This window comes from Podarcis muralis, chromosome 1, assembly GCF_964188315.1.
Source record: "Podarcis muralis chromosome 1, rPodMur119.hap1.1, whole genome shotgun sequence".
NCBI lineage: Eukaryota > Metazoa > Chordata > Lepidosauria > Squamata > Lacertidae > Podarcis > Podarcis muralis.
The window spans coordinates 106,362,333-106,385,918 of NC_135655.1; the positions used below are offsets into that span (position 1 = coordinate 106,362,333).

The window sequence follows — 23,586 nt, forward strand, 5'->3', positions numbered from 1 at the left end:
TTTCTGTTTCAGGAACAATTGGACGGTGAGAGTGTAAAGTTAAAAGAAACCGAAGAGGAAAGCAATTTGAAAGAAAAGAAATTTGAATCTATTCTCGCCATCAAAGAAGATGAAATACGGCTTCTGAAGAAGCAGCTGAAAGAAATAAGCGAGGCACAAAATTCCATGCCAGGACCAAGAAACGAGAAAGAGGTAAGATTATCAAGGGGAGGGAGACCCAAATCTCTGCCTATAAATAACACTGTATGCATATGGAAATTGTTCATGCAGATGATCCTTGTAGAATGAGGATTAGGCCATGTATTTGCGCTCTTTGGCGCATGTGTATTATGCACACGCTCTATTCCCTCCCCCTTTTTGCATATAATTTGGAAGCAGTCGTTTCTCAAATGCTTTTCTACCTGTTGCGGAGTATGGCCTTCGAAAGCCAGGGCACATTCAGCCTTGCCTTTTGTGTTGGTGCTTCAGAGACAAATACGTTAGCTTCATTTTGCCAGACAACCTTTCAAAGTTTCTGAAAGCCACATAAAAGACGGATTATCGTAACGACTTCAGTTTCAGGCTTTTGAATAAAACGCCCATGTAATACTGTGCTAACCCACAAGGTGGTAGTCAAATATAATAACTTCTCTTCATGCATGATAAAACACAGGGTCTCAGCCCTGGCCCAGCTTATTGAAGGTATGTAGTAGAGTCTCTGCTGATAGTTTTCTGGCTATATATATATATATATATATATGGCTATGATTTGATGCGTAGAATATGTGGCTCTCTGTCCCAGTTTTATCATTTGTTTGAAGAGGATTGGATCAAATACCAGAAAACATTGAAGCAAAAATATTCCATAAAAAGGAGGGGTGAATAATGACAAAATCTTCTAATGAAAAGGAAATGAAGCTCAGAGAATTAACTGTTGGAGCTGCAGATTAACTATGTCCTCTGTGTACGCTCTGTCTCAGTGTATATAGCATCTCCCACTCATCTCAACATCCACCCAAATACTTTGGGAATCTTCTGGTGCCTTCATGTAAATGAGGATGTGGACATGTTCAATTTCCATCTAAGACATTTTCCAAGCCATTATTTAGAACGATTGCATTTTACTTTTTTATATTAAAAGGGGAGGGGAAGGCTAGTGCCATTGTTAAGCTGCTACTGTACGCGCCTGTTTAATGTGTTGATTGATTTTGTTAGGCTGTTATAAATGCAAGCTTCTTCCTTTGTTTATACTTACGATCTTTTTTAAAAGGCAAGGAATGGAAAACATGCTTCATCTAGGCAGGAATTATCTCCGGGGGCCTTCGGTACAGCTGCCTGTGAAAGGTACATCACACTTATTCCCCCCCACCCTTATTTATTTAAGGAACCTGTTTTCTTTTTAGTAGTCATCTCATGTTTACCCTCGTTCTCTGATTTTTAAAAAGTCAGGAGCGCTCCTGTTCTCCCTTGCCACTGCTAAATATTGAAAAAAGGTATCTAGAGCCACTTTTGAGCATCGGCAGGTTTGATCAAAGGAGTTGCTGCACCCTGTGCCTCAGCACGGCCCTCATCCCTTTCTCTGTCCCCTGAATGTGAAGTCAGGATGGAAGATCAAGGGGCTGGCTCCCTGTGCCCTCGCTTGCCCCCTTTAGTGTTCATGAACCTGTTTTCACCTGGGCATTCTAGCCCTGAAACAAGGAGGAACTCGGGAGCTGAGCTGGAGCTCCCCACAATGCAGAGCTTCTATCACTATGGAGGGGGAATGGGCAAAGTCTGCCACTACCTGCCCTACTAGGGCCTCTTGTGCTATGTACCACAGCAGCCCTGCTCAGGGTTTGCCTGTCTCCATCCATGGCAGAGACTGCTTTGTGAAAGGTGCACACAGCCGTTCTTGGAGCACTCTGTGTTGTTGTTGTTGTTTTAATCAGAGCAACGGTGCTTGCGATTTTAGCACACATCTATCTGCACCGTTTCCCTAGTATAAACTGGCTCCCAGTCCCTGGTATTAAGGCCTATTGGAAAAAGAGAGAGAGAAAAAAAAGATGAGTGCAGTACCTATGCCATGCCTATATGTTTGTTTTCCCCAGAGGGGGTCATAGCAGCCATTTAGATCGAGGAGACTGTGCAGGGGGAAATGGTTAAATGCAGTCAAAATGGGAGACGACAACACACACGCCGGCTGCTTTACAGATTATTGTTTTTCTATAAAAAACAACAACGCTGCAATATCAGGTCGCAGATCTCGTACATCACGTCTCTTTCCATTCCCTGAGTCTGGCTTTCAGGTATAGCGGGTGCCAAAATTTCCCAGGGTTAGGCTTGCTAAAGACAAAAGAGTGGAACAGAACGTGGTGCTTTATATCTGAAATAATGTATTTTTATTTATTTTATTTTTGGAAGGGACGAACTTGAGGCTGTTTTCTGGGGCATGAAGGAAGAATTTCATCACATACGCGCACTAGCTAAAGCACAGACGGACCAGCTGAGTAAATTTAAACTACGGAGAGAACCTGTAACTGGTATCGCTTTACTGCAGCTCTTACTGTGATTCAGCTGTTTCAGTTGGGGGGGGAAACATGCTTCGTTTTTGGAATGTGATGTATATGATGCATGCGCTTTCCAACGCTACCCGGGACTTGCCCTGACTTCTGTGTGGCGCTCTATAATTGATGAAGTGGTCCTACATTGCAATAACCCTGGTGACCAAAATATAAAAAGAAATGTGTGTGTGTTTGATAGAAAAAGAGAGAGAGCGCACAGACACAAACACACACGTCACTTGTGCAGTGTGATGTGACTGTTCATTTTGCTGCAAGTGCATGTCTTGAGAAGCTGCCGGTTGCCTTGTTTTCCTTGACCTATCTGCTTGCAACACAGTGAGCGCTCTTTCTTCCCTTCGCCAGTGAAGGCTGCCCCTGTTTTCTCTCTCCCACACACCTATCTGCCGTACAGAGATCACCTCCGTTCGATAACAACATGATCAGTGACGCTGCCTTTAGTTATCGGGCTAGGGGCAAAAATATAGATCGGAATTTATACGGCAGGTTTTTGGCCTGTTGTGTGGAAAGGCGAGGATGCAGATACCTATCGGAGTGCATTTTAATATCTGCTTTGTGTATGCCTCGCTGCGGTTTGCCGCACAACCTTAGATGCTCAATTTCTGTTGAAGCAGGAGAGTGGAGCACCTGTCTGTAACGTAAACTGATTTCGGCAGGGCTTGTGCAGCAATGCTCTGAGCTCATTGCGTGCACTTTGAATTAATGCATTTTGTTTTGGAGATGGAGGCATGCAGTGCTAGGCATGTCTGCTTAGAATGAATCCCCACTGAGTTCAGTGAGGCTTGCTCCCAGGTAACCGGGTATTGGATTGCAGCCTAATTCTGTTTAATGTCTTTATTTGATAAACATTTTTCAATCCTTCTCATAAGAGACCAACACCAGCACTCCCAACAACGACTGGTTAGATGCTTCTGGGGAGCATCTTTGATCTAAACCACTGGTTTTGTTGCTGCTCAAAACCTTGTATACCACACTTTTGCCATTTAACAGTAACTGCACCTAATTTCTAGTACTGACATTTACAGCTAACTTCATTGCGCAGCATCCATAGGAGGAGGCCAGCATGTGTTGAGCTGGTGATAGCCATGTGCCGCTCACTCGAGGGATCAGTTCAGTTCAGGTTTGCCTTTTCGGTGCGCCACAGTTAACCTGCATTTAAGTTGCTTTTTTTGTAGCTTGCCAAAAGTGGACTGAAGGCACCCTGTGGCAAATGGATGTGCATGGCTAGACACTAGGCGTGTGTTGAAATGGTTGCATAAGCCACAGTTTCTTAAGAAACACACACACACACCAATCCAGTCACCTGTCATTCCTCAGCTAGAGACAAATTATTTGTGACGCAACCCAATTCTTGCCAAAATGAAATCGCAATAATAGGTAGAGTTATTCATAGTGTCTAGAAAATGCTTTCTGTATAGCATGGAATATAAATATCATCATTATATTCTATCTTAAGTAGTGAGAGAGACCCAGCCACCCCCCCACCCCCCGAAAAACAAGTCTGGCGAATGGATTTTATTTTGAAAAGTTTTAGCCTAACTTGTTTTTAAACATCTAATATTATCTAATAGTTTATGGAAATGAAATATAGTATATCTAATATTTAAATCTTAACATTTTAGGGAAACTGCTTAGAAGTTTTGTTGGTTAAGCGGTATATAAATCTTGTTAGTGGAGAGCGTTGGGGATGGCAAGGCACAAGGGCAATTGCGGGGCTTGAAATTTTGGCCCCAAACAAGAGTTCTGGCAAATTTTATTCTTGTATAGGGGAGTCAATGGGTTGGCATGGAGGTGTCACAGTATCAGTCTGTGGTGTGTCAAACTGATAAATTGACCTTGCTGGTCTTTGGGGAAATTAAATTTGTCAGGCAGTTGAAGTTACGTGCTTTAAACCAGAGACTTAGGTACTGTTTAATCATTTCCTTTTCACCTGTCTTTACAGAAATTCCATTCTCCACGCCTATCCAGTGCACTGATGAACAAGCAGATGACCTCTGTAATCCTTGGGTTAAAAAGGATCTAAACAGAGGTGCCCCACACTTCCCATCCACCACTCCAAGCGGGATGGGGCAGGATGAGGAAGAAAACTCTGTGGAGTCCCTTTCTCAGTTTAATGTCAAGTTCCCGCCCATAGACAACGATGCTGCTTTCTTGGAGAGCACCCCAGATGCTCCAGGAATCCCCTGTCTTGTGATGACTGAGAACATGCTTCCAGATCAGCCGTTTCATAGGGACCTTGGAGACCAGGACATGAGCTACAGCGAGGTGAAGCGCAACATGTTTGAGGGCCATGGCACTGACTCAAGCACTTCAGCCGCACATAACCTGCCAGCCAAATCGTCAGCCGCCCACACAAACGCACTCGTACAGAGTCCTTTGGACAACCCTCTGTGTTTTCAAGTGCCTTATGCATACAACTTTGGAGCCACTGTCTTTCCAGATGAAGATATCCCTGAAATAAAACTTCCGTCTTTAGAAGATAACAAGAGCCCTGTTGGAGTCCCTCAGCAGGTATCTGCTGTTTTCTATTTCCTTTTGTGTTTACATATGATGGTGATGATTCTGTAAAGCTGTAAAACTGAGCAGGTAGCTGAACCTGCTCAACCTAATGCGTACCCGGTGCAACATTTATTATCCCATCTGCCCACTGCTCTGATTCAAAACGTTTGCATTAGCACAACGGCCTGATATGATTGTGCCACCACTGTAATGTCATAATTTGTGATATTGTGTTTAGACCAGCAGCCGGTATTCCCTATTCTAAGCCTTCCATCTGCTGATGCAGCATGCTTTGAAACTAGGCTGCAAGTTAATCTTTTTGGGCCTTCTAGCTAGGGATATTTGAATGACTGAAGAGCATATTTAAGCTCGTTTCTTGTAGGTAGACCCCAGGCCAAATGCCCACACAGGCAGTCTGTTGTACACACCTCTCTTCCAGTCAGTGCAGGTTTTCTTCCAGGCATTTCTGTGTGCACATTGTAGGTGCGTGTGCATAGTCATCTCTGGAATTGTAGAAAACAGGGAAGCTCTTTTTGTTTGTTTTTTATTACATTTTCTGCCTTTTCTCTATTTGTGCCTATATGTTTTTCTCCCACCCCTTTTATCATCTCATAGCTCAGGGCATGCAGGAGTTCGCAGATTTAGTCCCTGGCACCTCCCATTAAAAGAAAGTGATGGGAAAGACACATCTCTGCCTGGCAAACTGCTGCTGCCAGGTTGAGTGGACAGTACAGGGCTATTTGGACAAATAGTCTGATCTAGTAGGAGCCTGATTCCTATGTTCCTGACCCATTGTGGTAGCTTAGGCTGAGAAAGTGACCGAGAGTCAAGGCTGAATGGGGGCTTGAACTCAATGTCTTCTCAGGCCATAACCTGTCGCTCTAACCATTGCACACTGCTTCTTCTCATCCATGCTTTGAGAGTCTGCTCTGGATTATGTGCACAGAGGATTTTTTTTTTTCAAAAGCCCCTGCGCATATCGCACAACCGCTTTTTTAATATGGAGCGAGAAGCTGATGAAAGACACGTGCATGCACTTTTCCGTGTTCCAGGGTCCGTTCTAAGTTGATAACTCTTCCTGCTTCATATGTACAAAACCAATGTTCATTTATTTTAGCTCCCTGCTGAATTTTTGTGTGCATGTAATCCTTCCACATGAGGCAGTTTTGTGAGCAGGCAACATGTATGGCTTCAATTCGGAAGTGACTCCAGTTTGGCTTCCTCAAACCTCACCCAAAAAAGTTATTTGGCTACTTGCCATTCTCCCATCCTTTTGTCTGCTCCTTTCTTTCCACCCCTCACTGCAGGCTGCTTCTCCCCCTACCCCCAATTTTCTTATTTTCTTTCTCTCCTCTCTCATGGCGCTGCCTCTCCAATGTTTAAGAAAAAGGGAGGTGGCCTCTCAAGATCTGTTGCTAGTGGCAGATTGGACCTCCTTTGGTTTATTTTAGGCTGAAATCCTATACACACTTATAGGGAGTTAACCTCTTGGAACTTGGCAGGTTTAAACCCATGTGCTACATCTGGTTTAAACCCATGTGAACTTATTTGATGATGATCTGCCATTTTCGGCAGTCACAGAATGAGAGGATATAGTTTGATCTGAAATGATCCATATTAAAACTGATAAGCATGCCCGTCATTTTTTGCAAATACCTCTTAAAAACTCTGCTGTGATCTGTTTAACATACTTACCGTGGCGTTACTGTCATCTAAATCGACTAACCCTGTTGAAAGCAGATGAATTAAAGTGCAAGCGTGCGCAGGTTTTAAGAGGCATATTGATCACACTGCGTAGTGTTAATGTAGTCATGAATTACAGTCACCACTTTTATGAGTAATGGATCCTCGCTACAAATTATTGAAGATTTAATGAGCTGCACCTCTTACTTTTTCCCAAGTTCATTGTAGCACTCTTAATTTTAGACACATATGCCCAAATTCCTGAGTGTGCCTTCAGTCTATTACATCCTAAAATAATGATGACCTGCAGTTTGGTAATGCACTATTTATTATATATTCATACTAGTTTCCTTTTGCATCCTATATTAGGGGTCTAGATTTTGCATTTGAATTATTTGATGCCTGGATAGTTTTTGCTTTTGTCTTTACCGCACCAAATTCTGAGTTGGGCTGAATCAAAGCAAATGAAACTATTTCTTCTGTTACCACTGAGATTCCTGTGGTTTGTAAATCATCTGTTCGTTCTTCTTCCTCTTTTTCTCCATCATGTCTCCTGCTTGTTTTTTTAACTATTCATTTCTCAGTAGATGGCACTCTGCATTGTATATTAAAGCATGTGAAACAGCTGGTATGTGATTGCAAGTTGATAGAGAAGCATGCAGCTTTAAAAGTGCATAAGAATTGGTGTTGAACTGTCAGAATGTGCAGGGCGTGAGGCTATAAAAATTCATATACTTGAAAAATAAGAAAAAGCTTACATTTTAAAATATAAGTGGCCTGTGCTGTAATTTAGTAGTAGCCAGGAAGCCTTGATATTTTATGTGTCTACATTTGGAGAGACAACTGGTGACAGAAAATACTTCCGATATTTGTTCGTTGTATACAGGAAGGTCTTTGATTAAAGTTGTGCATTTTCTCTAATCACCTAGGCAAATAAAAGCCACCGTTCCTTTAAAATCTTCTAAATTGACAGCTGCATAGATTTGCTAAACATTTTGTTACCTTTCTTGTTGCTTTCTCAATGTTTTCATACCTTTTTAGTTTAAGGGTGATTTTTTTTAAACAGATGCAAAATCTCATCACTTTGAGTCCAGTTAACAATAGGTTGCATAAAGTTTCCATCATTTGAAAATGTGTGCTTAGCCCCCCCCCCCCTTTCTTTTTAGCGGCAGTAGGGGAAATGTGAAAAATGGAGTCACAAAATACTTGCTGAAAATAAGGGTCCCAATTCGCAAGGCATGTTAAAAGGGCTCTGTCCCTGTTACTGAGAGAGCTGCGATGATAGCCTCGTGCTTGCCCACATGAACTGTAGAGCTGGCCTGAAAACCTTTGCAGGGTCTGATTTGGAATGTACTTTGTAAGACAGTGACAGCAATTCCTGGTGGAGAACATGGCTTCACTTTCACACAAAGACAGCTTGGGTCAGCCCACCATCCTGTTTGCATGGTAAAAAATGGCCAGGTTGAAGACACATTGAAAGCACATAAGTCCTTGTTCTATACTATTCACCATTGCTGACATCCTGATAGTGCCATCTTACTTGCCTGATATTCTCTCCCACCCCTCCTGTAGACAAGAGCTTTCTGTCATGCATTTAGTACATGCGTTAACAAATAACAACGAGGAGAGGAAACTTAAATGCAGTGTAATTGGCAACCGTAAGTCATTAGAGCTGTGGCTCTCAGCTGATGTAATAAATTTAGCTCTTCCTTGCAGACACTAAATATAAAAACTTGAGCCTGCTTCCTTAGTATATAGCAGTTTCTTAAACACCTGGATTGAAAACTGTAATACTGAAAACAGGAGTGGAGACTGAATTGAAGGATTAGGATTTTGATTCATCCCTTCATTCTGTGTCGTCTGGGGAGCTAGTCTAGCAAGCAGGGCTCCTGATTTTGAGACAAACAAACATTAAGAGCATTTTCATCCATGTAAATGTGTGCACGTAGCTCCAGTTCAACACAACACTTCAACATTTGCATGAGTGTTATTTGGCAGGGGGAAGGTTGCATAGTTTAATTTATTTTGAGCTATAATTCATCTTTAGGACTGCAAGCGCTCACAAACTGAAAGCCATGTTTTTAAGTGCATGCTTTCTTCAATATCTTAAAAATAAGCACCAGCATTGATTAATCCAATCAGTTCTCATGTTACCACAACTTCAGTCAGTTAAAAGGCAGATAATTAATTGGTTCACACTTCTAACAATAACATTCTTGCACATATTCGTAGCTATACTTTTATTGGGTGGGGTTACCATCAGAGATCCAAAATAAAAATTACAGTAGCAGCTGAATGCCATCTACAATAAAATAATAAAAATCCTAAATAAATGTGTGTTAGGCAAGAACCCTGAAGTAGAGCCTGCCTGAATCAAGCTCAAAACTCAATGAGTAAAATACTTGCAAGCTAAGGCCCTCCAGCTGGTGTGAATTTGATCAAATATTTCAAATACAGCATGCATATTGTGGCCATCTAGTCATGACTCCTATTACAGTTATTAAAACTGCCAGTTTAAATCAAGGTGGAGTTGCAAATAAGTAATTAAAAGCACACTTCCGCAGTGATATTTAAAACACGCGTCAGTGCCTAGACAGGTTTCCGAAGCAATTTACACCAACAGAAAAGTAGACTGTTTGTTAGAACTTGATGTAATTACACCTAATTAGCCTGTGTTCTTCGTGGATTGATGACTGACCAGAGTAAAAAGAAAAAAGGCCACAACAGAAATCTGCTAAGGCGTTGTGGCCAGTATTAAATATTGTTTAGACAAAAAAATTACTCAGAGAAATTGTGAGTGTTCCCCCCCCCCTTTTTTTAAAAAAAATAAACCACTTTGCTTCAGAATTTTTGAGATACTGGTACATATGAATGACATAGAGGCTTGCTATGCTCACACTCACATGTACATAGGCACACTTTCACACATTAGATACATAAATTATATACATTTTATTTTTAAAAGCCTTCTGAGCCCGAATTGCTTGTTCCAGCTCCAAATCCAAGTTGCTTGTATGCCCTCATAAGTTACATGATCAAAGTGATTGGTAAGATATATTTTCTTGGTGTTTATTTTTAAAAATGGGGGTACCACTTCAGTCGTAATCCTCATGTAATTTGAATATCGGTGCCCTGATATAAACATGCATTGAAATAGGAAAGTATAGTATATGCATTTATCAATCCAGAATTATCAAGAATATATGTTTTAGCTGATGAAAATATTGGCAAGGTTTCATTCTAGGAGTATTCATTTGAGGCCGCATATTTAGATCTACCTAGCAGCAACATCCCTAGCTGGTGAAATATTTGCGTTCATAACTCTTCTTTTTCTACCCTCTGCTTCTTACAGCCGCTCTGGGAGCCATATCACACTCAAGACAATGATGTATTGGCACTTCCTTCTGCAGACTCGGAACTTGATCAGACTGGAATATGTGAATTCTGTCAGAAAGTTTTTCCACCATCTAGTACATCAGAGGACTTTCTGAGGCATCTGAATTCACACTTCAACTTGAAGTCCTAGTGTCACCGGAGTACAGATTTTTGTTGTTGCTGCTGTTGTTGTTGAAACCAGGTGTTGCTGTACTTTGATTCCAGCCCAACTGCGCATTGTAATTCCAGAGCTTTGCACAACATCTATACCAGAACCGACCCGGAGCTGTGTTAATACAATTTAAGCCAATTTCAAATGCATAAAAGGAAAATAACTGCAATGCCACCAACAAAGGCACATCTTCCGGAGCACAGGGGTTGGGAAGAACTGAAGATTGCGACTATCTGGTCGAGGGGGGGGAGAAGGACTTGACTTGGTAACTATAACACCATTGTGCCTTTGCTTTCACTTTTATTCACTGGAATCTTTTTGACCATCGAAACAAATATTTACTTTTGCCATCATGAATGATACAGTACTGAACTCCAGCTAGAAACAGATGTGATGCAGTGCTTTCAGAGGAATTCAGCTCCCCCACCCTGTGCGCCAGGTTTGTAAGGGGGGGTGGTGGCTTTGGGAAGATGAATTAGTCAGAGGTGTCCAGAATGGAGCTTCACTTTCCACCTGGTTTAGAATTGCACCCTTAATTGTGTTCTTACTCTGTGCTGATCCTATCACGTAGAAATGCATTTGCCATATGGGCTGGCTCATTTGCAGTTAGTGTTAGTGGCCCAGTGGACCATCCTTCTTAGCTACTGGTCCTAAGTGTGCCAGTGCCACACATAAATGGATCAGTGCCTTTAGTAAAGACATTAACCATGACTAGTGGCCATCAAGCAATTTTCTAGGAGGCTGTTTGGAACAGAATAAAAAGTTAGCTAGAGCAGGGCTTTGCTGTTTCGCTTTGTCCTTTTTCAGGATTGGTGAGTGATCTCACATAGGTGATCTCACTTAAATTATATCACTGCTATAGTAACAAAACTGCCTCTGGGAATGCGGATTCCTGTTCCTGAAACATAAATTCCATTGTTTAAGGCTAGCATAGAATATTCAAACTGACCTATAGTGTCGTGCTTACCCCATAAATATTAGACTCACACAATCAGTGTTTGTGTGTCTTCTCTCCCAATCTCAAAAAAACAAAAATCCGCTGTTGCAAAGAGAAGAATATGGTGCCTAAACTGAAACGAATTCACCCTGTGATTTGTAAGCTGCATAAGCCAGGTCACTGACTTTGTGATGATGTATAAGCAAGCTCTTTAATTTTGGGTGTGGAGAAGGCAGTCTCGCACAGGGAACCTGTCTCTGTGTGCATTTCCCCGTTCCCCTATCCAGTATAGTTGATAGGATAATAGCATTTGCTTGCAATAAATGTTAATTTTGTGGAGAAAGGTGGTAGAGCGATAGTAGAGCATATTATTGGCATGCAGACATTTCCTGATAGGGCTGAAAAACGTGGCAAATAACTACTAGTCAGTACAAACAGGACTGAGTGTGGTATGGCTTGATATAACACAGCTTCCTGTGTTCCTATACTTAACTTCCCAGGCATCTTGAGGGAAGCTAGGGATCCTAGGTCCATCCTTCACAAAGCCCCTAATTTCCCAGCTCTTTTGCACTTTCCTCACCATTACCTTCACCCCTTCCTCATCCCCCTCTCCCAGCTTTAGGAAGCTGGAAGCATGCCTTAATTCCTGCCAATTGAGCAGGCAGAAATGGCTGCCAGTCTTGGTGTTGGTGAGCAGTGGGAGGACCTGAGGCCTCCAGAGTTGTCAGTAGATGAAGGGCCCAAGAGTTGCAGGGAGGAGCCGTAAGCCAGCAATAGAGCAGAGAACATCTTCTGCCAGACAGAAGAGGCAATATTGGACTAGGCTTGTCAATGATCTGGCAATATAAGTAGTTAATGTCAGAACAATAGATGGCCCTGGATGAAGACAATCTCTTTGCGTCAAAAAACATGTCTCACCAGCTAAGTGGGACTGAAATGAACATTGTATAAGGCTTTCATAATATATAATGAGTACACAAACATTTAGCTTTATTGGAGTATTGCATGGGGAGGTTTGTGGTGAGTTTTTTTTAAAAAACAAAACATTCCCATTTTAGAGGTTAAATAAGTTGTTAATTCTGAGCGTTTTATAGCCATCAGGCTTTACCTGAGACACTTCAAACCGCCCCGCCCCCCCCCCACACACACACCAGTATGGTATTTTTCAACAAGCTGATCATGTTTGCAACGTGATAATCTTGGACTGGTTGGGGGTTTTTTTTGTCCAGGTGTAATATAGTTTATATAGTTAGGAGTTTAAAAACTGTCTGTATATGCTGTTAATATCTAGATTTCTTCACTTTTCCCAAATGTCTAGTATTTACATAAAAGTCCCAATTTTGCAAATCGAAAGGATGGAGAAAACCCGGATGTCTTGCATAATTTTAACTCATTTGGATATATAAACATTTTTGTACAACTTTGGTTACAGCCTCTCATCTGTTTCTGAAAAACTGTTAACTGCCTTTGTGCTAAAATAAACTGCATTGTGCAGGGTTTTGGCTCTGGTGTGACCCTGAATGTTTGTTTGGTCTTACTCCGATAAAACTACCAGGCCAAGCCTTTTACAAATCCATGTATGACATAACACATTCTGAGACTTTTCTTTAGGCTTGCTTAGGAATTGTGCTCTTCAGGGTGTACTCTGGACAGAGAACGAACCACATTTCTTGAAAACGGGGTTTCATCTTGAAGTTAAAAGTAGTAAGATGTGATGGCAGTATAATAAAGGGCTAACTAGGATTTTTTTTTTAAGTCATGTATTTTGCATTGCCTACGTTTCTCTCTACACACATTCCCTTCCTATATTTCCTGTGAGCTGACACATATCACTCTCTCTACATGAAGGAACAGTACTGGCAGAAACAAGTGGAGTTGCAGAATCCCCAGAAGTACCAAAACACAGCATTAAAGGGGGGGGGGATTCCCCTTCCAAAACAAGAAAACAAATAGAAACAGGCCAGTAAGGTGCTACAAACACTGAGAGTTAGGTAGAAGAAATGAAAATAGGCTGGAATGAGCTTGCTTGCTTGCCCCCTTACATCTTAAGTGTAGGGATGGGGAATCTGTGACCTTCCTATTGGGACTCCTATTCCATCTCCTTGCCTAGTTCCCTTAGCTGGTGGAAACTGTATTTTAACAATTGGAGGGAGGGTCACAGGTTCCCTACCAGCGGTTCTCAACCTGTGGGTCCCCAGATGTGGTTGGACTACAACTCCCATCATTCCTGAGCTCTGGCCTTGCTAGCTAGGGGTGATGAGAGTTGTAGTTCAACAACATCTGGGGACCCACAGGTTGAGAAAGTCTGGCTTAGATAGTATCCTGCAAGGCTGACTAGCTGAAGCTCTCTACTGGAGCTTTTCTGTTAGGGGTGAAACACTTGGTTGCATATCTGTTTCTAGAAGCTTTCACATTCCTTATTCATCTTCCAACTCTTAAGATACATCAGCAGTCTGGTGTATGAAAGATCAAGGAAGGACTGCAAAGCAGTTGACTTAATTTATATTTGAGAGGAAGTCAACATTGTGCTCTTCTGATCTTTCAGTCAGCATATTTCTCCATGCTGCAAAGAATGGTTCCTCCCCGCCCCCACATGTGTTCTGGAGGGTTCTCCCCACCACAGCAGATTTGGAGGGGGTAAGACCCATTGCACTACTCTAGCAGGAACCCTTTTGCAGCCTTCCAGCAGCACACTGCATTAGTTGAATCTGGGCCTCAAAGTATCCCCTGCCAACTCCCATTCAGTTGAGTGAACTGGGTAGTGGATCTAACAAGCAAGCAAAGAATAAGTAAGCATAGGCATCTTAAAATCAGATGCTATGAGGGTACAGCAGCTACTTCATCTTAAGGAGTTTAGCTTAGACAAAATTCCACACAATTCAAATTTCACATCTTTGTAGAATGCTGCATATTTAAATTTATGAATCGCTTCTCACGATAAAAAGTCACTTAGAAATTTATAGTGGAAAGTAAATTACAGTAATAAAAATACGTACGTAAGCATAATTAAGAATAATTAAGAACATAAGTAGATTCAATCATTGGCGTTACCCAAATGCCTGGGGAAACTTGATACATTGCTCCAATTAGGTGCTGGTGGGCAAATAAATTTGCACCCTCCAGTCTAACGCAACTTTTTGAGGGCGAATGACTATTTCTGCTACTGCTGCCAGCGAGGACATCTGCTTTATTATGCTCACCAGGGGAAGCGCAGGCAGTAGGAAGCACTAATACTCCTAAAAAGAGGATTGAGCCCAACAGGGATACAAATTATTTTTTCAAGTAGTGGAGAAAAGCAGAGTGGGGGCAGCAGAGCCAAAAAAGACATTTTGTCCCTGCTTTCTTCCACCTTCTCAAAGGTGCTGGTCTTCCTTCTCTTTGCTCCCCACACCTTACAAGAGACAGGTGCGTCTTTTTAACCATAGTTGGACCCACAAAGCACACTTCAGGTGCCAGTGGATTTGAGCCTCCCAGAGCTGACTTAGGCATCCCATCAGTGGGAGAGGAGAGAGTGTTGCTGAGGTGAGGTTCCCACCACCGTGGCTGCTCCATGCACAGGTTTTTCCTTTAGCATATATGTATTTATTGCATGTGTGAGCTCGCTCTCTCTCACACACACACCTTTTCTCTCCCTCTCTCTGGCTACCTCGCCAGCTGCTTGTAGCTCCAGTAATTAGACTGTCACCGCTCGTTAGAGGAGCGAGGGAAACACACTTGTGACAGATTCCACTAGTTCATCGAGGGGGTGCGATCTTCGAAGGGAAATTTAGTACATTAATTTGAGGTCTCAGCTCTGTCCTTTTCTGGAGGTTCCCTCTGCAGTCTGTTTATTGCCACACTCAGCTTGGGCTTCTTTTTCCCCCTTCGCCTTCGGAGCCCGCCAATAAACTTTAGATTAGATTAAATCAGCCATTTGACATTTGCCAGGGGTTTGGTGCAGGGGCGCGCGGAGGCGCGGGCGCGCGCCTTTCTCTCCCCGCTTGTAGCGCCGCTCTGTCGCGCTGCGGAAAGGTCTCTCTCTGTCTCTCTCCTTCGGCGCGCACAGGCCCAAGCCTTTCTCTTTCGACCCCCAGAACATGGAGAGAGAAGCTGAGCAGGGGGCGTAGGGTGGGGGTCGCCACAATCACCACCACCACGACACCACAAAAACCTGCTCCGCTACCCAAGTCGCCGAGGCTACCAGGCACAAGCGGCCGAGCGACACAGCCGCCCGCGCCACCTCAAAATACGCGCGCGCCCCGGAGGAGAAGCGCTTTTGTCGCCCTCCGACATCCTCTTCCCCTCCTCTTTCCTTGCGATTCATGCAAGGTTAACTCAGCAGAGGAGGCTCAATCCAAATGGCAACTGGCGTTGCATTTATTTTACTTTTTTATTTTTTTTTATTATTTAAAAAAAGAAGAAAAGGGGAGGGGGGAACCTGAAGGGAAACGGGGGTGGGGTGGGGGGGGGACGGAATCAGAAATAGGGAAAGAAAAGAGGAAAAAGCAGCAGGCTGATTACGAGGTGTCAAAACTGCCAGGAGCAAGAAGGTGATAGCAATCAGGGGTGAGAAGAGTGCGCCATTCGTGCGGGGCAGCTAATTATCCGTCTCATTTGAGGCAGCCGCGTTCGAGGCAGCCGCGTTCGCCTGCTGAACGGTGACAGATTGGCGCGGAGGAGAGGGGAGGTGTTAAAACAATGGAGCCGGGCTTGCGAGCGCTGCTGCATGCTAATCAGGACGGCCTCCTTCCTGCTTGCCTGCCTGCCTGCCTTTCCCTCCCTCGGCTCGCCGTGATCCCGCCTTCCCCTTCTTCTTCCCCGGCGCCACAGAGGGAAAAGCTCGTCGCAAACGCTGTCTTCACCCCCCCCCCCGCCGCCCAGCAAACCTTCTCCCGCTTTGCACACCCCAGCGCACAGGCGCGCGCGCGCTCGTTTCCACGAATCGGGGGCGCAATCCTGACTCCCCTCCATAAAGCCATGCGGTGGGGGGGGGGGAATCTCCCGCTGCCTTTAATAATCCCACCCCCTAATTACACGGGCGGGAGGGGGGCGCCGAGCGAGGGCGGCCGTGGCTGTGATCTTGCGCGGGCCAATTAGGCCAGCGTTCCACCGGCTGGCGCTCCGGGTTTCCCCTGTTCTTTCTTTGCTGCGGGGAGAAGGAAGGAAGGAAGGCTCCTTGGCATTGGTGGGGGGTTGGCGTTCCCTTCACTAGATCGGCCTTGATCCGACGGGCTTTCATTGTGGAACTTGGACCTGCAGACACACAAGCACACCCAGAACCAGGGGTTCCAACTTGAATAAAATATGGGAGAAGGGGCAGGTGACAGGTCATCCCCAGCCCGCATAATAGATCATAAGACGTGGCGCGCACACATTATTTGAATGACAATGCTCATCAACTTTGTGGAGGCCCAAATATTTTTTTTGGGGGGGGGGGCGAAGGGATCTCGGTCCCTAGGAGTTGGCTGCTATACACACAGGCCATTGTAGAACCTGTGGTTTCGAAACTTGGAGTGCTGTCCATCAACTCTGCACAGCAATTGCGGAGGCCTTCTAAAGATAGCCTGCTCCTTTATATGGCCTTTGGCCTTGTTTGGGACTTGTGCTGAGATCCTGTGCAGACTTACCTGGGGGACTGGTGTCTGAGTCGACCTGCATGCATTGCTCTGCATGTCTAAACCTATGGGTGTTTATTTGGAAGTCCTATTTGGAAGTTCAAACAAGCACATTTAGGGCTATTATTGTTATTGTTATTAATAATAATTTCTCTCCTGCTTTCCTGCTGGTGGACAGTCCTTCTATCCTGCTTTTCAGACAGCGGACACGCCTTCAAAGTGGGTTAAATAAATATCTCAGTTTAAACTACAATACAAATATAATTAGCAGCACTATTTCATACGCATTTCAGCCTAGGGCAATTTAAAAAGCCAATAGCTTAGAAGTTCAAGCTATATGTGTATGTGTGACCCTTTTATCCTTCTTAAAAGTTAAATTCTATGGATACTTGGGAATAATGCCCATTGAACTTATTAGGACTTACTTCGGAGTAAAGATATATAAGGTTGCACTGTAAAAGTCCATTTTTGCTCCAAGTTAGGTTTCAGCAGAATTGGGCTACATCACTTTATTGAAGTAGAATGAGTAAAAAAAATAGGGTATTTCTAAAGGAGTCTCCAAAGAAACAACAGCCTTGTCCCAATGGGTTACTAATCCCTTGTAGATGTTGCTGCTCAGACTACTTATTAAACCACTTAGTGACCCACTTTTAACCAAAGAGTGGAAATACTTGGACTTGCAACCCATTATTGAGAGCTTCTAGTCATTTGACTTTTGTTAGTATTGACTCCCGTTTCTGGGGGAAAGGCAGGATATAAATAAATATTATAATAATTAAAAATAAAGCATGCTTGTTGTTATTTCTCCATTTCTTTTGACCTAGGAACCTCTATTCCCTACCTAATAATAATAAGTGCCTTTCTCTTACCACTGACTAGCCATTGTCCATCCTCAAAGTTTGCAACTGAGATCATGCCTTCAGCGTAAGAGGATGCAATGTTTCTTTAGCCTCCCTTCAGAAATTACAAACTGGTTTCCAGTGTAAAATTTAAAAGCCCCAAATCTAGTGTAAGAAGCTGGAAGGTGCAGCCCTTAGTGACACTTAGGAAACCACAATTCCCTCTTATTTCTCATACACAAAGGTGAGTGTTGTTGTTTAAGTTGCCCAAAAGGCACCATGGATGGATGCCAAAGAGGGAGGTATCACAGACTGGCATCACCAAGCTTTGCATAAGAAGAAAAATATTTGGTGATGAAGCCCAAGTGTGTCCCCACCACACACAAAAAAGGTGTCCTGATGATGACATCAGTATATTCAGTGGTCATGGAATGCTAACTGTTGGGATGGGGATAAAAAGTTGGGAGAGAGCAGGAATGGAAGGGTGTATAATATGCCTGAAAGACCAGAGTTCTGAACAGGAACATTTCACACTGCAACATTTTCACATGTTCCATTCTCTTTTACAATGCAATATGCATGGTTTGCTTCATTGGTTATATCACAGCCATAATGAAGTGTGGTCAATGGTTGCTTTCAATGCACCAGAAGAGTAAGCCATGTAGGATGCCAACCTGCAAGTAACTAGTAGCTTTCCAGAAGCGAATCAGACGTCCTGCAGACCTGGTGCAAGGTTTCTGGAAGTCAACAGGAGAAAGTGTGTGTCACATGTGGGTGGGGTAGAGGAACTTGTAAGATTTTCTGCCTCAGGTATCTAAATAACTTGACCAGACGTGGTTACCATGTAACTTGACTTGAAGGTGGCAGGGCACAATTTGCTATTTGTCCTCAGGCAGCAAAATATATTGGGCTGCCTTATCAGGATTCCACACACAGCAGATGACCAGGAAGAGAACAATAAATGCCAAGCTTGTCTGCAGATCCTACTTTGGGCTCCACCAAGACAGCAGCTACACCTTACCTGTTCCAGCTTTGACCACCTGGCCTCGCTACCCTACCTGCTTTTCCTCCGGGATTTCGTTGCTGCTGCTTTTGTTGTCAAACCACTTCCTAAAAAATGTAGCGTCGTGAAGCACCCGGAGTCTCTTATTAGTCGTATGAGGCAGAGGAATGAGCGCTGGATTGTTTACTGTCAAAGCCTTCTCAGTTTCCATTCCATCCTGCCCCTAAAGATTTTGATTACTATACACTTCCCTTTAACATTAAAATATTATTTATTACAGATTTACACAAACTGCGCGTGTGAGTTTCATGTGAAGGGAACAACATATTGATGCTGGATAAGAAACAGTTTGAGCTAAATGATTATATATCCACGCATTAACAAGGCAGAGAAGGAAGGATCTCCCCCCCCCCCAAGCCCACACCCTGAGAGGTTAAAGGGCGCGTGTGGACCAGATCACCAGGAATGCCACAAAATGAGCCACGTTCCTCTCCCCAACCTCGCAAAAAAACCCAAAAAACCCACCTCCAAACCAGCGTCATACTACGTAGGGTTTGCAGGATCCTTTATTTTCTCCCTTCGCTAATAAATCTCATCCATTCCTCGCTGCAAATCCCCTCTCCTGCTACTAACTCCATCGCCTTTACTGTTCTTTCCAAAGCTGGTCTTCCCTGTCGGATTTTCCCTGGTTATCCTCGGCCTCTTTAGGCGCAATAATGTTTAGGAGAGACTCACGAGAGTTCTGTAGATGGTGAGGACTTTCCGGAGTCTGTAGCTTTGCGACAGGAAGGTTACAGGAAGAAAAGGAGGAGAGCGGGGGAGAAAGATTGTACATATGTTTATATGCTCTGCGTCCAGTCCCCTTCTCTTTGCCCTTAGTAATGTGATGTGGAGATATCTCAACCTTTGCTTTCCCTAGTACTGAATCCGAGCACGAGGCAGCGCAGCAGCGTCGCTGTCTCTCCTTGACCAGGAGAGGCGGAGAGAGAGAGGCGAATGAATCCGGGCCTCCTCCTAGTCGATCGATCCCCGCAATTATTTGCACATACGGACTGAAAGGTGACTTGACGCTTGCTCCCCGGGGAAGATCCCTGGCCATATGGCTGAGGAGGCGGTGGCGCTGCTTCTTCCCATATGAGCTCTCCAAGGTGACTTGATCTGTATGTGCGTGTATGTGTATGCATATATATAAATGCTTGGTTGCCACCTTTTCTCTCTCCCCTCATGGGCATTACTCTACTGAAGGAGAAAGGAAGCAGCCTTTTCACCCCACCGTGCAATAAAATTAAGGACACGTTTTGTTTGCTTGGTGGCTTGAGATGCCTCAGGGTATTGCCTTTGGAAAATCAGTTGTTGTTGTTGTTGCTGTTGCTGCTGCTGCTACTGCTGCTGTTAAACTGGCTTGTCCTCATGTATCGGAAACCGATTTAAATCCGCCTCTCTTTCGAAGAAAAAGCCATTTAGGAAAAGAAATCCTAAGCAGTTTTGTGTGTGTTTTTTAAGTAGCGTTTTCTCAGTTGTCAGATGTGCCATTTATTGGCGAAGAGAAAGGAACGTGTGTGTGTGTGTTTCTACCGACAACGACTTCTTTTGCCACTCTAGACAAGTTTGGATCTTCTCAATCATCTCTGTGGGTCCTATTTAGTTTTGCTACAGGTCCCGGGTGCAAGACGGAAGGAGGGTTAGGAGTTAAGGCTGTAATCCAATGTTAGTCCTTCTCAAAGTAGACCAACTGAAGTCAGTAAACTTGAGTAACTCCAATGCATTGATTTCAATGGGTCTGCTTGGAGTATGACTGGCGTTGGCTGCTACTCTAAGTCTTTAAAAAACAACAGCACCTTCACAGTGACCTGAAACTGAGAGGGACAGATGAGACCAAGAGCCAAAATAACAACCGAACATTAGAAGCCCGCTTCTGACAACCATAAATAAATTGCTTTTTTTCAAGAAGTTGATTGCAAGGTTTTGAAAAACACAGAAATCTATTGGAGGCCACAAATATCAAGGGCATTCCAAAATGCTTTGGCTAAAAAAAGGGGGGGTCACTGGACACGATCCAACCAGAGCTAAACACTTATAAGACAACAATCATAGGCACAAATATAGTCTGTGGCCCACGAAAGTTTATGCCACTATACATATCTTGGTCTTTAATGTGCTTTTCTTGCGATAGGAAAAGCACCACTCCAGCGGCCTGCTGTCTGGAAACTGTTACTTAGCTCCATCGAGCATGACTTTACCATGCAGACACTGTTATAATCCCACTGGTTTGCATAGGAAAGTGCATGACCGACCCTATATATGTTTACTAAGAAATAAGCCCTACTGATTTCAGAGGGATCCGGTACCGAATAATCGTCCATAGGTCTGCAGCCTTAAACACGTGCTGAAATCTTTCCCACGCAAACCAAGAGGTCGTGAAAATCCTTCGCAGTGGCTGGATCTTCCTTAGAGGGAAAAATCGTATTTCATTAAAATGTCTTGCTTCTAAACAGGACTGTAGACCTTTCAGGATCCTGGGAAGAATTCCAGCTGCAAGACGACAGTAACTTGTGATATAAAGAGAAACCCTCCATTTGCCGTCCAAGGATCTCCCATGATCTCCCCAAAAACAAAAGCAAGTATTTATCTCGCTTCACTTTCCTAAGCGCGAAGCTCTGTTCTGCTTTTGCCAGTGATCCCGTGAAATGGACCAACTCTTGAGGGATATTAACATAGCAGTCCCGTGTTAATAAGGATCTCGACCGGATTAGGCCCACAGAAGTTTCCAGCTGCCCATCTGAGCGGCCTCGACAGCGCAGCGCCTTCTTTTGTGTCAAACGCTCCATCCTTAACCTCCGATCCGTCAGGAATGTCTTTAGTTACCGTCTAATTGATAAATTGCCTCAGGTGCCATCGGTAGGCGCACGTACGGCTAGAGAACCACGCGCGCTAATTAGTCACGAAAGCCGTAATTGGAAGGAGGGAACAGCTCAGGACTGTATCGAGATCATGGACTCCGAAGCTGGCACCGGTTGTGTTTATCATAGGTGTTTGGAGAAAACCGCTCGCCCCGTCTAGGGCCAACGCAGCTGCAACAGGCAGCCCGAGAGCCGGCTTAGCGATCATGATTTCCTTCTCAACAGGTTAGCCTAAGGGTTCTTCTCTGCTGGTGGGGGGCTTGGTATCGCGTCCGCATCTTGGCTACGCGCTAAGGCAAAGAGGTCCCTGCCCGCAAAGGCGCGCACGGCTGACAAAGAAGTGCGCGCGCTATATAGTACAGTACAGCACACACACGCACCTGGGGTTCGGTTTCACTGAATTCATAGTACAGGAGTCTGCTGTAGGTGTGCAATAGACTCAAAACGTATTTTATTTTGTTCCCACTGAAAGAAACTCATCAGAAACCGGGAAAGTAATAGATCAGTCCTTGTTTCTAGAGTAGCCCCTTGCCCTGAAACGGAGCTGGAGATAGCTCCTCCTATTGGCTTTTTCTCCACATTTCCTCAAGGATGGGGCGTGGGGGAGGGGACTGTGATCCCCGTGGACTTGTGGCGCTCCAACTCCCACTACTCCTGACGATTGACTGAGAATTCAACAGCAACCGCAGGGCAGAAGTCCCACCTCCCCATCCCGGGCAAACTCGGCCCTCCAGATGTTTTGAGACTACAATTCCCATCATTCCTGACCACTGGTCCTGGTAGCTAGGGATCATGGGAGTTGGAGGCCAAAAACATCTGCAGGGTCGAGTTTGCCTATGCCTGCTCCTGGGGGTATGTAGTCAGGCCTGCCTACCCAAAACCAGCCTGCTACATCGCCATTACCCAAGTTGGGCGCAGGGGAAAAGGTAGCAAAACCCGTTTCGGTGGCCTCTCCATCCCACTTGTTGAAGCCCCCCTGAGGCAAGTCCGTTTTACAGAGTAACTTGGGCTAAGGCTTTCAAATGCACAATTCGAGATAGAAGAAAGGGACCGTAGTCGACTAGTATCGATGCAACGCCTAGATATTCGCTGGGAAGTTCCATTGAGAAATGGAGGCTCTTTCCGTGTTTAGGATCGGTGAGGGCGCAAGAGAGCGACGCTAGAACTTCTTGCGCAGATCTGAAGTCTTGGAGACCTATTACTGAGCGGCTCAAACATCTCTTGCATTCCCTAGGCCCTGAGAACAAGCAGATCTCCCTCTTCACATGTATACACTTTATGCATATAAAAAGCTCGAAATATCGGCCGTCTGCATTTGTTAGAGAGAACTTAAAAAACCAGTAGATCTCTTTGGAAGCGTGTGTGTGTGTGAGAGAGAGGGGGGGGGGAGTAATTCTTGTGTGTGCAGGCTCAGGCGCACATTTAACACGCGCTTTTCAGTATCTCGGTTCGAAGGAGACACGGAACCCCACGTTTCCCTTTGAGGCCACCCTTGCTGCAGAATTCCCGGGGAGAGGGAAATCTGCCCCCAGCCAGCGTCGAGGTGGGCTTAGCCGGCTCTGGTTGGGGGGGCTTCTTCCGGGATAGAAGGACGCGCCGTTCCGGCCCGAACAGGTTGCCTTTTTTCGTTCCGAGCGCGCGCCCGCGCCTGGCAGCCCTTGTCAATTCCAGCCTGCGAGCTTGTGGAAATGCTCTACGCATAACTCAGGACAGAAGGGTGGGGGCGTAAAAAGCCAAGTCCAAGCTCCATGGGAGCACTGGGAAGAAACCTCGGGCGCCTTGCCATCCACAAGATGCGAAAGCCCACGGGGGAGCTCAGCAGCCAAGCCCACAGAAACGGCAATCCTCCCCCCCTCCCCGAGGAGCTCTTGCTAAGCCATGTGTCCACGGCGCTGCGGTTTGCAGACTGCAATTATTAGCGAGGGTTTTTTGACTTGCAGGTTCCCAGACTGGGATTGTGGCGAAGAGCCAGCGGCGCCAGGCCTGTCTTGGCCCAGTTTACATCACTTCGCCAATTTTATCGCCATCGACTCGGATTCGGTTGTGC

The 23,586-nt window shown here is 44.6% G+C and overlaps 1 protein-coding gene and 1 long non-coding RNA gene across 4 annotated transcripts in view; both read left to right on the forward strand.

Moving 5' to 3' along the window:
• The window catches only part of LOC144329282 (uncharacterized), a 253,104-nt gene extending 240,380 nt beyond the window's left edge, over positions 1–12,724 (forward strand). The window contains exon 2 of the long non-coding RNA XR_013394757.1: positions 12,444–12,724. This is a non-coding gene — a long non-coding RNA (uncharacterized LOC144329282). The remainder of the gene's footprint in view (positions 1–12,443) is intronic.
• TANK (TRAF family member associated NFKB activator) overlaps positions 1–12,724 on the forward strand; it is a 35,616-nt gene extending 22,892 nt beyond the window's left edge. For 2 of the 3 annotated variants that reach the window (XM_028746914.2, XM_028746923.2), the window contains exons 6-10: positions 13–192; positions 1,250–1,323; positions 2,380–2,498; positions 4,480–5,048; positions 10,072–12,724. In XM_028746914.2, coding sequence (XP_028602747.2) covers positions 13–192; positions 1,250–1,323; positions 2,380–2,498; positions 4,480–5,048; positions 10,072–10,245 — 1,116 coding nt within the window. In that variant the 3' untranslated portion in view covers positions 10,246–12,724. The remainder of the gene's footprint in view (positions 1–12; positions 193–1,249; positions 1,324–2,379; positions 2,499–4,479; positions 5,049–10,071) is intronic. The other variant, XM_028746934.2, reaches the window with a different exon arrangement.
• Positions 12,725–23,586: the final 10,862 nt, after the last annotated feature.